This window comes from Urocampus carinirostris, chromosome 11, assembly GCF_059441175.1.
Source record: "Urocampus carinirostris isolate Australia breed hairy pipefish chromosome 11, RoL_Ucar_1.0, whole genome shotgun sequence".
Taxonomy (NCBI): Eukaryota; Metazoa; Chordata; class Actinopteri; order Syngnathiformes; family Syngnathidae; genus Urocampus; species Urocampus carinirostris.
Genome location: NC_142359.1, coordinates 27,158,598 through 27,173,212, shown reverse-complemented (window position 1 = coordinate 27,173,212; position 14,615 = coordinate 27,158,598). Strand labels below are relative to the sequence as shown.

General features: G+C 38.3%; 1 protein-coding gene across 22 annotated transcripts in view; it reads left to right on the top strand.

Annotated features, from left to right (window-relative positions):
- Positions 1-14,615, top strand: part of ptprda (protein tyrosine phosphatase receptor type Da) — a 482,747-nt gene that overhangs the window by 457,378 nt on the left and 10,754 nt on the right. For all 22 annotated transcript variants that reach the window (XM_088346760.1, XM_088346766.1, XM_088346756.1 and 19 more), the window contains 5 exons: positions 72-169; positions 1,469-1,592; positions 7,058-7,233; positions 8,803-8,922; positions 8,981-9,135. In XM_088346760.1, coding sequence (XP_088202886.1) covers positions 72-169; positions 1,469-1,592; positions 7,058-7,233; positions 8,803-8,922; positions 8,981-9,135 — 673 coding nt within the window. The remainder of the gene's footprint in view (positions 1-71; positions 170-1,468; positions 1,593-7,057; positions 7,234-8,802; positions 8,923-8,980; positions 9,136-14,615) is intronic.

Below are 14,615 nucleotides of genomic sequence, written 5' to 3'. Positions count from 1 at the left end.
TTAAACTAGTTGTAACGTGGGTAGAATCGCAAAAAGGAACTGACCTCTTCCTTGGTACTTGTGATTTACAGGTATGGCCAACCATCCCCCAATCCCTGTCATGGACCTGGCAGAGCATCTAGAGCACTTGAAAGCCAACGACAACCTCAAGTTTTCCCAGGAGTACGAGGTGAGCGACGACATGGATCTGAAATTTCGGATCATCTTGTTTTTCAGACTATAAGCCGCACCTAAGAAATGGCAGGAATTCAAAAGTGTCCTTTATAATCTGGTGCACTTCATAGGCCCAGCATTCTTGAAAGCTAAGTACAGAGTAAGGGTGTAGTCAGATGCACTCAAGCAAGTGATAAAAATTACTGTAATCCCTGCTACTCCGCGCTTTGTACTTTGCGGCCTCAGTGCATTGCAGGTTGAAAAGATATCCCGCCATCCATTATTCCTCATACAATATTGGTGTGAGCAGGGGCCAGCAGATCACAGTTTTTGCAACTCTTTTTCATTGATATTTTCACTAAATAAGAACTGCACTGGTGCGGCCACAATCTGTTGTCCCAAATCCCATATTGCTGCGAGCAAGGACCGGGATAAGGCACTTTTTTCAAAAAGTGTGCAGTCCTGGCCTGCCTATAATTAACTGTTTAGCCCCTCCATTCAAGAGAGCAAATTTGTGTTCATGTATGGCAGATATTTTTCTCTATTTTTCAGCCTGAAATGAACAATTTCTGTGCAGCCGGGTTCCATTATCCCTGGGTAACTATTGCTGCGCACAAAGTCCCGGCAAAGCGCATTTTTTTTCAGTTCTGAAAAGGGCCATTCAATGAACTGCACTGTGTTGGCAATGATCCATTGTCCCCAGTTGACTACTGCTGGAGACAGGCCTGAGAGAGCAAATTTGTGTACACCCGTGGCAGTTTATTTTCTGTTCTCTCCACCCGAAATGAACTGCAGCCATGTCGCTGGGATCAATGGAATTATCTGCTAGTGCTAAGAGCAGGGGCCAGCAGAGCGCAATTTTTTTCAGTACCGGCCACTGAAGAGGGTTATTGTGGCGCGCACAAAATGAACTGCCCTTTTTTTTCATTTTCCATTATCCCCAGTTGAATGTAGGTAGAAGTAGAGGCCAAAAGAACAAATATGTGTCAGACGTTGAGGTTCTTTTTTTCCTGTTCTTTCTGCTTAAAATGAACTTTACCAATGTGGCTGTCACCCTTTATCCCTGGTTGACTATTTCGGCATGCTAAAACCAGTACAGTGCATGCTATAAATGTGTTGGCATTCCTACTTGGCAGATTTCCGCCTATCCCACAGGGGTCACGTCCCCATTAACTGTGATAAACCATGGATTACAATATGTGAATTTGTTTTCTGTATATTAATTTTCAACCCAACATAGCCTATAATGTCACACATTGTTTTGTTTTTTTCTTCTTTTTTTTGAGCTTGTACTAATGTCCTTTTACCTCCACAGTCCATTGACCCCGGTCAGCAATTCACCTGGGAGCACTCTAACCTGGAAGTGAATAAACCAAAGAACCGCTACGCCAACGTGATCGCCTACGACCACTCCAGAGTGCTGCTTTCTGCCATCGATGGTATCGGTCATCCTTTTTTTGTTTTCTCTGTTCTCTCTCCTCACACGTAAACAGTCATTTGCTCTCATGCCGCTAGTGCTAGCGAGGAATTAGATGGCTTTTTGAAACGGGCAGTTTTACCCCACCTTACTGAGCCTGGCGCTCTGGCCCATTTTCACATCCGTTACTATAAAGAATGCACAACATGTATTGGGCAGACGTTAACAGAAGGGTAAGAACAAAATAATATACAATATAAATAAATTAATAAAATAGCATATAATAGGTACTACTTATGTATGAGACATGTGTATATGATTAAATAACATTGAACATAAATATAAGTGTAAAGGAAAAATGAACTTGTATTACCTTTGGTGTGGCGTTACTTGATCTGGTCAAGTGGAGTTGAGGGTGTATGCAAAAGAGGATAGACTCTAGTGTAGAATTAAAAATCCTAAAGACTTTAAAACATCCCTGTAATTGTTTCCTTATTTTTAATAATAGACGCGATCGTCAGATCAGTCACGGCCATGCAACATGGCAAGCGTAGCAATTTGTGTGCCTTCTTCATATTTCTTGTTAATCAAAAGCTTTGCTTCCATGGTTATCATTTGTTTTTCTTCCCACTTTTAAATCACTGCAAACCTTGGGACCCAAATCGGATACATTCAGTACAAACAAATACAGTGTTGTATATCCGCCTCTCAAAACAAAATTATGAACTAAATGAAGGAAGGGAAACGAATGATGCGAGCAAGTTCAACCAGTAGTATGTCGATGTCGGCATTTACATGGTGCCGTAATGCAAATTGTATATAATCGTATATAATCTCGACCGATAGCCAACAAGCATCTGAGAGATGTAACTTTAAACATGAATGATTTGTTAATGTGGTATAGTGGGAACTTTGCGATATAGGGGCCAACAACATGATTTTCCACACCTTCTCACGAAAAGTTCTTAATTAGGCAAAACAATGGGAAATAAATGCGCGCTGTTTGGTGAATTTGGCCTTTTAACGATTGAAAAAGAATCCAGAAAATGGTCTTGAAATGCAGGGGCGATATTTTTCAATTTCGTTTAGTGAGGAATTTCCCCTAAAGAGAGGCCAATTCCACACCCTAAAGTGAAAACGTCATAGATCACGGTCCTCATATCCCGGATGTCTACTGTACATGCAACATGGGAAAAACTGCGTTTGCACATGAATAACACGTCAACACATTTTATAACACATTTGGGGTGGCAGTAGCTCAGGAGGTAGAGCGCTCGTCTTGGGATGAAGGGATTCCAGTTCGAATCCCGGCTTGTCCGTGTTACATGCCGAAGTGTCCTTGGGTAAGACACTGAACCCCTAATACTCCCAATAAGCAGGTTAGCGTCTTACATGGCTGCAATACAAGCTATTGGGAAATGTGAAGCACACTGTAAAGCGCTTTGGGAAGTCATTGACTTGAAAAGCGATATATAAATGCAGATCATTTCATTTCATTTCATATGTACTGAAGTTTCAATCCTTTCCCCCAATGTTTTTTCTCGTCTCACTCACAGAACAAATGACATAATGAATACAAATCCTGACTGGCAGGCAGCGGAAATGCAGCTGCTTGTGTAAACAAACGTCTATTCAATATATGGGCAAAAAAAAGGTCTTATTTTTAATTGGAATTTACAGTAGGTCTAATTGTGTTTTCTATTTCATATGCGGATGGCAATCACAAAAAGCAAGTTTGGGAGTAAGCGCCATTTCTTCATTTTAGTACAAACACCACGGAATACGACATTAATTAGTTTTGAGGTGGGGTTCACAAAGTGAAAGTGACGTATAGCGTAGGAGAGAAACATCTGGTAATTAGCTCAGAACCCCTGATAGAAACATTTAAATCACATAATAGTATAAAGTAAGAATCAGTTGCTTTCATGTATAACGCGCACCTCTAATCTTTTATTAAAAATCGGTATATAATTTTGGATGGATAACAGTGGAACGGTGTGGCAGGTAAGTCAGTTGTTGTTTGCAGATGACACTGCGCTTGTGGCTGATTATGAAGAAACATTGAGAAGGTTGGAGTTTGGAAGAGTGTGTGGTATGGTAAGAGTATGGTTATGGATGTTAAGAGGGGACTGTATGAGAGTGTGATTGTGCCAACTGTGTTGTATGGTGCAGAGACTTGGAGCCTGAATGCAGATTAGAGAAGGAAATTAAAAGTTTTTTAGATGAAGTGTTTGAGGAGTATGTTAGGAGTGACAAGATTGGATTTATTGAGAAATGAAATTGTGAGAGACAGAACTGGAGTAGTAGTGGAACTTAGCAAGCGTGTGGATAACAGAGTAATCGGGTGGTTTGGACACATGGAGAGCATGGACGAGGAACGAATGTTGAAGAGGATCTACAGAGCAGAAGTAAATGGAAGGAGACCAAGAGGAAGGCCGCGATTGACGTGGATGGATGGTGTTATGAGTGCACTGCAAGAAAGAGGTCTAAAGGTAGTGGAAGCTAGGAGCTCTTGTTGGTGATAGGAATGAGTGGAGAGGTGTTGTAGAAGGATAGTGGGATGTTTGGAGGCGCTCTAAGGGATGGGCAGGGCACCCGTATGATGCCGCAGGGGTAAACCAGTAGAAGCTGTCGGGCCCTGCTTTCTTGTGTCCCGTTTCATCTGGAGGGACGAAAGCATGACCAACTTGGGTGCTGAGGTGCTTAACATGTTTGGGTGTTTGGGCATTTGGGTTGGCCATGGTCTCAGAATTATTGAATTTGTTTTTGCTACTTTTTCCCTTTTTTATTTTCTTTGTTTTTGTATGTATTTGTCTTGCTGTTGGTCACCTCTCTCGAGGGATATGACCAAGGTAGATAGATAGATAGATAGATAGATAGATAGATAGATAGATAGATAGATAGATAGATAGATAGATAGATAGATATAATTTTGTTTCACTTTTACACAGTTTTAACTAAGCATTGTAAGTGACAATCGTTGTTAGATACGGGAGGCCATGATTTATGTCATTTATTGGCAGTGTAAACTATGAACACAATACCAACATAAAATGTACTTCGAAATCAAATTTATTTTCAGATACACAAAAGTGTGGATAACCACATTGTGCCTTTTCACGTTTATCTATAACTTTCAGGATGACTTTCTGTTTTCTCCATTCTCGAGCATTTGATTCTAGTATTGTGAATAAAAATAGTTTCATAATAAGATAAAATTAAATGCCTTTTTGTATGTCATCTATAACAAGTGGTCAAGTGGTTACGATTTGCCACCCTCATCTCTGCACCCTAAGTTGAATTCCCATTGCATCCAATATTTTGCGATTTTGGTCAGCGACTGAGCAATCATTGCACAAATATGATAATATAGTACAGGAAAACCTTGTGTATAAGGTGCACTGAAAGTCGTTTTTTTTTACTTATATTTAGGTTTAAAAAAATGTGTTATTAATGTATTACTAAGGTTATAATATTATCTTCAAAGGTACATAATGTATCATTTAGTTAATCCTAGTTGTAAAAACGCCATTTATTAAAAACAAACATAAACAATAAATCTAAACTATCTAAAGTACATACAATATTTGATTGATTAATTTTTTTTCAAGTCATCATCTAAATCGTTTCATAATTAAATATTTTTCAGGTAACACTATGGCTTTCAATGTTGTGCGAGAATATTGGATCTTGAAGTCATTAATTTTGCCAAGGGACCCACTGAAAACAAAGAAACAACCCACTTTTGGGTTGAGACGCACCAGTTAAAAAACACTGCTGTACGCGACACTTGGGACAAGAGTGAAACCAAATCAACATTAAATAAACATTTTATATATAATCATGTCACCTTTTTTGTTTGGCGGGCCGGATTAAAAGCTGGTTTTGGCCCACAGGCTGTAGTTTTCCCACCCTTGCAGTAAAAGTTACCTGTGAGGAAATTAAAGCCAATAATAGAGAAGGAAGAAGGGGCAGGAGAGAGACTTAGACTGGAGGGGGGAACTCTCGGAGACGTGGCGTCCATGCAGATGAGACTTATCTTGGTAGAGCATGTGTGCGCCGAGCCCCGAAACTGCCAGTCCTGAAGCATTGACTGCCTGTCAGCTCTGTCTCTTTGCACTGGATTAGAGAAAGAAAAAAATAGAAAAAAACCCTGCCTTTCATTTAAAATAAGCAGAGGGAGGCTTGTTTTGCTGCACAGCAATTTTGCCACTTAGGGGGGGCATTATCAACAAATTAAACTTTAATATAGAATGTATTATCATATAAATAGTTGAGGACATATAACAGATCCTTAAGATCTGCTGTGATAACATGACCCAAGAAATGTCCCATTTATTGAAAGAACAATATTTGAGCACCAGATGTTACTGTATTGTTTCGTACCATTATCAACAAATTGAATTATTTATTTATACATATGTATATATAAATATGGATGTATGAATGTACATGTATTTGTAAATATATCAAAGCTCCCACTCGTCTGCCCTAACTTTATGTTGTGCAGAAATGTTTGTTTTGTGTTCTTATTAAAAATTATCTTAATGTGATTGTATCTCCATTTAGTTAGTATTTTAGTTTTCACCATCATCACCAACATATTTATTGGTCTCATTGTTGTGTTTATGAATATAGATCAAGATTGTATTAAATTTGTATAATACAATGGTGAAAGCAATATAATAACAATAACAAGGTTCAACAATAATAATAAGAAAGGTCATATGGTTGAAAATGCTAATATTAATAAAAACAATAACAACAACAACAACAAAAACAATAGTCCTGATAATACTTAACAATACAATACATTAACAAGCTTTTTATTACTTTGACCTATCTGTTGACTGTACAAGGCTTCTTAATAATAATAACAATATTAGGTACATAACCGTTATAATACTATTCATCATTATCATCCTCCTAATATTCCTCGTTGTAATAACAGAATAATTATTAGTTTTATTTTGATGGCCCTTGAGAATAAACTATCTTAGCTGCTTGGTCCATAATTTTAGACACTTTGTTAACTTTTGCCTCACTCTAGTCTTGTGTGTGTTCTTTTTTAACTCTTCAGGACACCAAAAACACACAAGCTGAATAATACTTCTAATATTATGAATACCAGCTCTCTGCGTAAACTTTTCAATACAGCCATGACTGCCTTTAAACGCAAAGCCCTTTTATCACTTTAGACATTTTCCTTACTGCTCATATCTGCACTTTTACTTTATTTTAGATGATCATAAATTGCGAGATTAGTTCCATTTCGTGTAGACCCATGTGGTTTGGGGCGACCCGGACGTGAATGTGTACCTAAAAACGATCTCGCCTCGGGACATTTAAAGGCTGAAATTCAGTAAAGAGTGAAGGCAAATCTTGATTGAGAATTTTAGCCGAGGGGATCAATTTGGCCAGGGTCAGAGGGGCTGGAAATCCAAGGTACCCCTCTGTTTGTTTTAATTCAAACCGACCTTCTTGCAGGCATCCCAGGAAGTGACTACATCAACGCCAACTATGTGGACGGTTACAGGAAGCAGAACGCATACATCGCCACGCAAGGCTCCCTGCCCGAAACCTTTGGAGAATTCTGGCGAATGGTCTGGGAGCAGCGGAGCGCCATTGTCGTCATGATGACCAAACTGGAGGAACGATCCAGAGTAAGACACAAGTCCAACTTTGAGGCAAACCCAACTATGTTTGATGAAATTGGTGTTCAACCCCCAAAAATGTACACTATTTTTCCTCTGGTGGGGGATAAAAAATATCAGACTTGAACAAACCCTAGAACGAACGCATGGCCGAGTGAGATGAGCAGCTGTATTGGCTACTCTTGCTGGCCAGGTAGCATTATTTTGAGAGCATTGCAAGTCTCACGACACATTGAGATTTTGATTTAGTGCGTTTAGGTCCCACAAAAGTTATTTTTGGGAATGTTCCTTTTTTTTTGGGGAAACAGTGCATTCCTGAATATTTATAAAGACGTCCAACAAGCCATCTGCCACGACTAGGGTAAGGGTTAAGGGATCAAGTTGATCAAAGGGGAGGATTGGGAAAAGTTGTAACATTGAGTGAATGCAATTAAACTTCTTAATTTCTTGCCTCAGTTTCCTGAATTAGTAAATTGTCAAATAGAGTGATGCCTCGGTACTTGAACGACCTTATTGGAACTGTTTTGGTATTCACCCCCAACAAATGAGTTAGGTTTACACAGCCGAACGTGTAGCCGAGTTGGATGAGCGGCTATCTTGGCTACTTGAATAACATTATTTGGAGTTTTACTATCTGACAACACATGTTGATAATTGATTGGGATGTATTGCTTTTTTTAGTTAGGGATAACAAGTCCCAAGGTAGTTATTAAGATGGGGAAGGAAAAGTTGAATCAAGTTGAAGAAGGAAATTATTGCGTCGCCATTTTTCTGCTATGGATATCCTAATGTCAATTTCACTATCGACACCAAGACAAAACTGACACCAGATCCTAAATCACCTAAATTATTTTGGGGGGATGATCAGGACTAAGAAGGACTAAAAAAGCTTGGTTCAGTTTCTGAAATTCAGATTAGGGCTGTCTTCTTCAGATTCACATTTTACAATATATATTGCATCACTTGTGTTTACTGTACCGTCATGCTGTCCTTCAATGACAGAGACGAGTAAACCTTATTGTTGTTTTCACTGTTTTTGTAATTTCATTCCCCTTTCTTTTAACACATTATTTCAGAGAAAAGGGTAATACTATGCACTAAATCACAATATAATGAGATATGGTCCCTCCATACACAATTGGGATGGTGCCAATTAAATAAGCAGAGAGAAAAGTTCAGGCAATGGGGAGCATGAGTACACGGCAGAGCCCAGCGCCATTGTGGATTGAGGCTGAAATAGGGGGTCAGGCAAAGGACCCGAGTCGGAGAGATAGTCTGACTTGCAAAGATTGAGTTTGGCAGACCATACCTGAGAGCCTGAGTTGGGTGGCTCTATCTGCTCATGCAAATTTTGTTGATTCTATTTCATGTGCATATAAGCAATGTATTTTCAATTTGAAATTCGACACATTTGGTATTTGCATATTTTTATTGGAATGCGTGGAAACATATACAGTTAGATAGCAATAATCCGTAATGTTTCAGTTCAATAACTGTTCATTGTACTGACAAGGATCCCGACAAAGGTTTTACTGTAGTTCCATACAGCGTCTTCTAATCAAGTGACTTTTCCATTAGGTCAAATGCGACCAGTACTGGCCTACCAGAGCCACAGAGACATATGGTCTCATTCAAGTCTCTCTCCTGGACACAGTGGAGTTGGCTACGTACTGCGTCAGGACCTTTGCATTGTTCAAAGTAAGACTGTCGCCATCCTCAGCCGAGAAGCATTCTCTGATCTGCTTTTATTTTGTAGAACGGCTCCAGTGAAAAACGGGAGGTCCGGCAGTTCCAGTTCACGGCCTGGCCGGACCACGGGGTGCCGGAACATCCCACGCCTTTCCTGGCCTTCTTGAGACGAGTGAAAGCCTGTAACCCTCCGGACGCCGGTCCCATGGTGGTGCACTGCAGGTAGCAAATTCTCTGCAAATGAGAAAAATAACCTCAAGCATGAAATTGATTTTTTTTTCACCCCCCGCTTGGTTTGCTGGAATGAATTTATGAATACGTATGACAATGTAGGAGGGTTTTTAATCATTTTAATGGATGGACTCATTAGCGAATAAAAGCTTCCAGAACCACTTTAATGGTAGGTGGGTGAAGCCAGAAGTCAAATTGTGTGTTAAGTAGAACACACACTTTCATTTTAAACATTTTTTGTGTGTGGTCTTTGTCCTTATTAGTTTCCTTAACTGCCCTCCTGGAATGCTCAACACCCAGCAGGCAATTTTACCTTAAGTCTGTGATTTAGTGATTATCACAAACAATTCAGCAGGAATTCTATTAACTGATTCCTTAAGCAGAAAAATAATATTAAATTATTATTATGGTGTAAATGGTACATTATTAAAAAAACTATAATTTTAAAAAAACAATGCTAGTGTAAAAAAAAAAATCACAAACTTAATGCTGTAAGTCTTTTTTTCTATTTTTCCTATTTCACGGCAATGCTGTAAAATATTTACTGGTATAATTTAAAGTAGCAGTGACAACTATGGTGGCTACAACATTCCTGATTAAAATTATCTTGATCTAATAAGTAGGGATGTAACGAAAATGGCAATATTTGATTCAAGGGTCACCAAACCAAATATATATATATATATATATATATATATATATATATATATATATATACATACAGTAATCCCAGCAATAACGCTGTTCACCTTTACGTTCTCGGTGCTTCACGGTTTTTTATCACAAAATTGTTTCCTGCATTCTGATTGGCAAAACGGCAAGGAGGAAAAAAAATATTATTTTTATTTCTACTGATAGTGTCAAAGCCATTGCTTTTGCAATAAACTAGGTAAAAGATGATGTAGACCTATCCAATTTTTCTCATATCATTGCTAGCTTTTCAAAAAGACGTATCTCTTTTTTTTTCGCATATCTTAAATATGTTTTGCATTTTTTTCCACAATGCATTTAAGCCAGAAGAAAAACAAATGAAGATATGTTTTTTTTTTTAAATTAGCACCAATATGCATTTATGAATAAATGATTTTGACACATGTAAATAAAGGATTATTTCATTCATGTCACTCACTAAAATCAGCCTTACTATAGATCCAACCGGGATTTGTTGGGAAAAACTCTGTCTAAATTAATACCAAGGTTATTTTGAATCACGTCGGAATGAAAAAAAAAAAATAACATTGCGTCGTATGGAAAAAAAAATTAATACTTAAACAATTCCTTGTTCAAACACCGCTCCGGAACGGATTATATGTCAAGTACCAGAGTATCACATGAGTCAAATTTTAAAATGGTGAATTTATGAATGAAATGGGATCAATTTCCCCAGCCCTTACTCCATATTTTCTTTCAACCCCTTCGGGGAGAAAAAAAGTAGATTTCCACTGACTCTTTGCGATCAGAAACCGAGCGGTCGGGGACCAATGATGACCTGACGTGTAAAAGAGCAAGATGAGGGAGGCGAGATGGAGGAAACGCTGTCAGTTCTCTTCACGTCAAGAAGAAGCATTAGGCAAATGCGCTGTTCGACATAAGAGCGGGGGGTGAGGTGCTGGGGGGGGGGTGGTTCTGGAAACGCGAACAATATTCTTTTTATTGGCAATCACAGAAAAAGGCACCGGCGCTTTGCAGGCCGACCGCGCTAATGACCTGACATTGGTATCTCGGGCCATCAGTCCAGTTGCTTTGGACATCGGCACACATGAAGTGTCAGACTAACGTGTTTTGTAGAAGTTGTCGGAAGGGGGCAGGGCAACTTGGGGTGTTTGAGGGGTGGGTGGGGTGGCTTTGGGGTTGTTGAGTCTTAGGGGAGCGTGCTTTGAAATACAGCTGCAGCAAGCCACTGGAAGATAAAGGATGCAGAGCAGCCAAAGCAATTACATATGTATTGTTACCAAATCTCCTGCTGTCAGCTCTCGCGCCAAACAGAGCGACACGAGCGACTTTTGCACGGTTAACTGGCGGGGAAACTTGGATGCGATCCGCTCATTTGAAAAAAAAAAGGGAAAGGAAATTATCTCTCGTAAATGTAAGGTTATTGTGTCTGTACAATTCAACTGAGGACTCAAACATATGGGCTTTTTGAGACAGTAATTTAACACAAGTTACTTGGTGAATTGCCGTTCCTAGACCAGCGGTCTTTAACGTAGTAATGTAGAACGCCTAAGTACCCTGCCAACAGATTCTGAAAATAACACACCAGCAGGGTTGGGAGGGTTACTTTAAAAATGGAATCCGATATAGTTATTAGTTACCTGTTAAAAGATGTAATCAGTAACATTCTCCGAATACTATGATATTGAAGTAACTGGTTTGCTTTAGATTTCGTTAGGATTACTCCAAAACCAAATCTGCTAAAATAATATAAAAAAACAGAACATAGACAACACTACTATACTTTGTTTAATCTATTATTAACTGTGTAACCTTCAAGCTCAGGTAGTTGCATGTAGTCTTACAAACAAGTGCACAAATAAAAATTTGGAATTAGAGTTTGGTTTTATTGTTGATATCACAGTTGTCAAACAATGTATGCAACGAGATTAGATGAGTTCCTCCGGGGTAAAACATATGATATAGAGATATATTTGAAGAGATAAAAGATTAAGAGGGTGACTAGGCCAAATAAATAAATCATTCGAACATAGCGCTTAAGAAAACTGGCCTAAGTTATAATTATATTTGTAATGCAATGAAAAATTGTGCATGGTAACAATAGTGCAATAAAAATAGGTGCAATAACATTAAGCGGCACCCTTTTATTCTATTTATTTTCCTTTTTATCATTATTTTAGTTTCGTGCAAAAGTATATATATTTTTTCAGTCATGTTTTGGAAAAATAAATAAAGAAAATAATAAATAAATAAATAGTCGCAAGATATATTTTCACAGGTCTGTGTGTTCGTTTAGGGTTGTGATGGCCCAGGGGAAGAAGCTCTCCCTGAGCCTGTTTGTCCGAGTTTTTTCCTCATGGCTAATATATGCTGTTTTAATTTACATTCGGAGGGAATTTAGAGCCCAATATTATTTTGATCACTCAAATTGCTCTCTTTCTAAAGTTCCAACAAACATTTTGACTTGTTTGAAGTGGAGAACCTCCTGAAAGTATTTACATTTACTAGGCAAAGTAAATCATTCTCACTACATAACAATACACTGATAAAAATGAATTGTGAACAACAATTAACTGTAAAATACAGAGAGAAGATAATCAATTTGATTTAAATGTCCCTGAACGCATCACTAGCAAGCAACTTTGCTGCCTAGCTGCCTTGCGCATGTCGTGTGTAAACCAAATCTCTCTCTCTTTCTCTTGTGTCAGTGATGGAAATTTGGACACAATTTGTCTTTCAGCACATTATCTGTATGTAAATGTAGTTTTAAATAAAATTGTTATCCTGCAAATTTATTCTTATTTTAACTAATTGTACCTGGTATTTTTGTCTCAAACTGTAAAGGAATACGTTTTTGTTTTTTAAATATCCTGATTACATATCACAGTTACATGTATTTCTTTACTCCCTAACCCTGCTTACTCGATATGAGATTTCCACTGGGGTTTTATTGTAAATTTGATATCGAACTGACATTTTTTGTTTTAGTTGTTGACACAAAGGTGCAGGTTTCTTATTAGGCTACGCCATCTTCTGGCCTGTGTTATCTTTGCAGCCTCTGTCAAGTCCCTTAGTTGCACGTGCAGTTTTGTATGTTTCTTGGACGTTCTCCAAAATAGTTTTCGTTTTTTCATCTTTTTAGGGGTTTGAGTTAGCGTTTTGACTGTATTTGAAATGGGCCTTGCATGCCTTTCTTAGATGCGCTCAAATAAAGTTGTCTTTTTTTCACCTTTTTGGCTTGCCAATTGGACTGTACTTGAAACAGGCCTTTTATTACTTTCACTATTTTAATGTTACAGAACAAAAATGTTGGGTAGCTAGGAACAAGTTACTCTCCGATTTCCACCCCTCCCAAATTCCTCCTACCTAACTCCCTTACTTACCTGTGTTCCTCGGCTCGAACAGCTTGGCATTGTTAACACATACAAGTCAAGTCATGTTTATTTGTGACGCCCTTAATCACAAACAGTCTCAGAGGGCTGCACAGACCACAGATTAATCCAAACCACAGACTATTATGACACCATCCCCTGCTCTAAAACCCACGTGAGGGCAAGGGAAAAACTCAAAAACCTCAACATGAGGAAAATCAAGTAACCTTGAGAAGGGACCGCACATGAGGTCATTCCCCTTCCAGGATGACCAGGCTGCAATGGATGTTGCAATAACAAATAATACGCAGATATTGTCAACATAAATTATTGGTTATTAATATGCAATAGAATAGAAGTGTGATTAAACCTAGATTTAAAAATGTCCACTAAGGTTGCAAATCGAATCTCAGGGGAAAGAGCATTCCACAGCACCAGGGCCCGAATGGAGAATGCTCTCGAGCCAGCGGATCTCTTTTTTTGCTCTTGGGATCACTAGTAGACCAGCATTTTCAGAGCGAAGACTCCGGACCGGAACATGGGGGAAATTATAGAGAATATATTATACTGTCAACATTTTAAGGAGACCTTAAATTACGCACCCTACCTTGAAATTCTAATAATTACAACTGGTAATAACATAGTAAGAAAATGGTCATAACAGAATTTGTTCTTTTAGAAATGGTAACCATTTGTACCAATCAGAAACAAAAAGTAGCTCTCAGCTTCAAAACGGTTGGTGACTCCTGATATACACTATTAACTCACTTATGGAAATGGAAGTTTGACGTCTCCCGCAATCAATGGCATTTAACTTGTTAGTTTTTCATGCATGCATTTCTAAGTATGAACCTGTTATTGCGAAGTCTTTGGGTTCCAATCGAGCATGATGGACTAAAATGATGTCATCTCATTCTAGGTGAGGCTCATATTATGTCAAATCAATGCAAATTTATTGACCTACGAGTATTTAAAAGAATAAACGTTCATCTCATGGTCAATGTTCCCTCTAATTTTCCACGGGTCTGAGCGTTCACACAAAGTCGGTGAGCAGCGCTTGAAACTACAGTGAGCAACCATAGTCCCAAGTGTGGCAAGATAATTAATTATCAAATATGTCCAAAACTTGACATCAAGTTACATTTTGCTGAGTTTCCGGCAGTGCAAAATTATTTTTCTCTTTTGAATGAATTGACTCATGTACTATTCCAAAGGTTATACAGCCTACAAACGTTGTTTGTTCTTACAATTCTTTCACAAGATATCCATTTCCTTTTATTTCCTGATATATTTTGTCGCATAATATTAACAGTTTTGGGGGCTTATTTAGTTGGTTGTAAGATACAGAACTGTACTTAATCACATGTCACTTAATCACATTTTAGTGGAAGTACAATGTTGGCAACAAGATTCACTTGATATAATTGG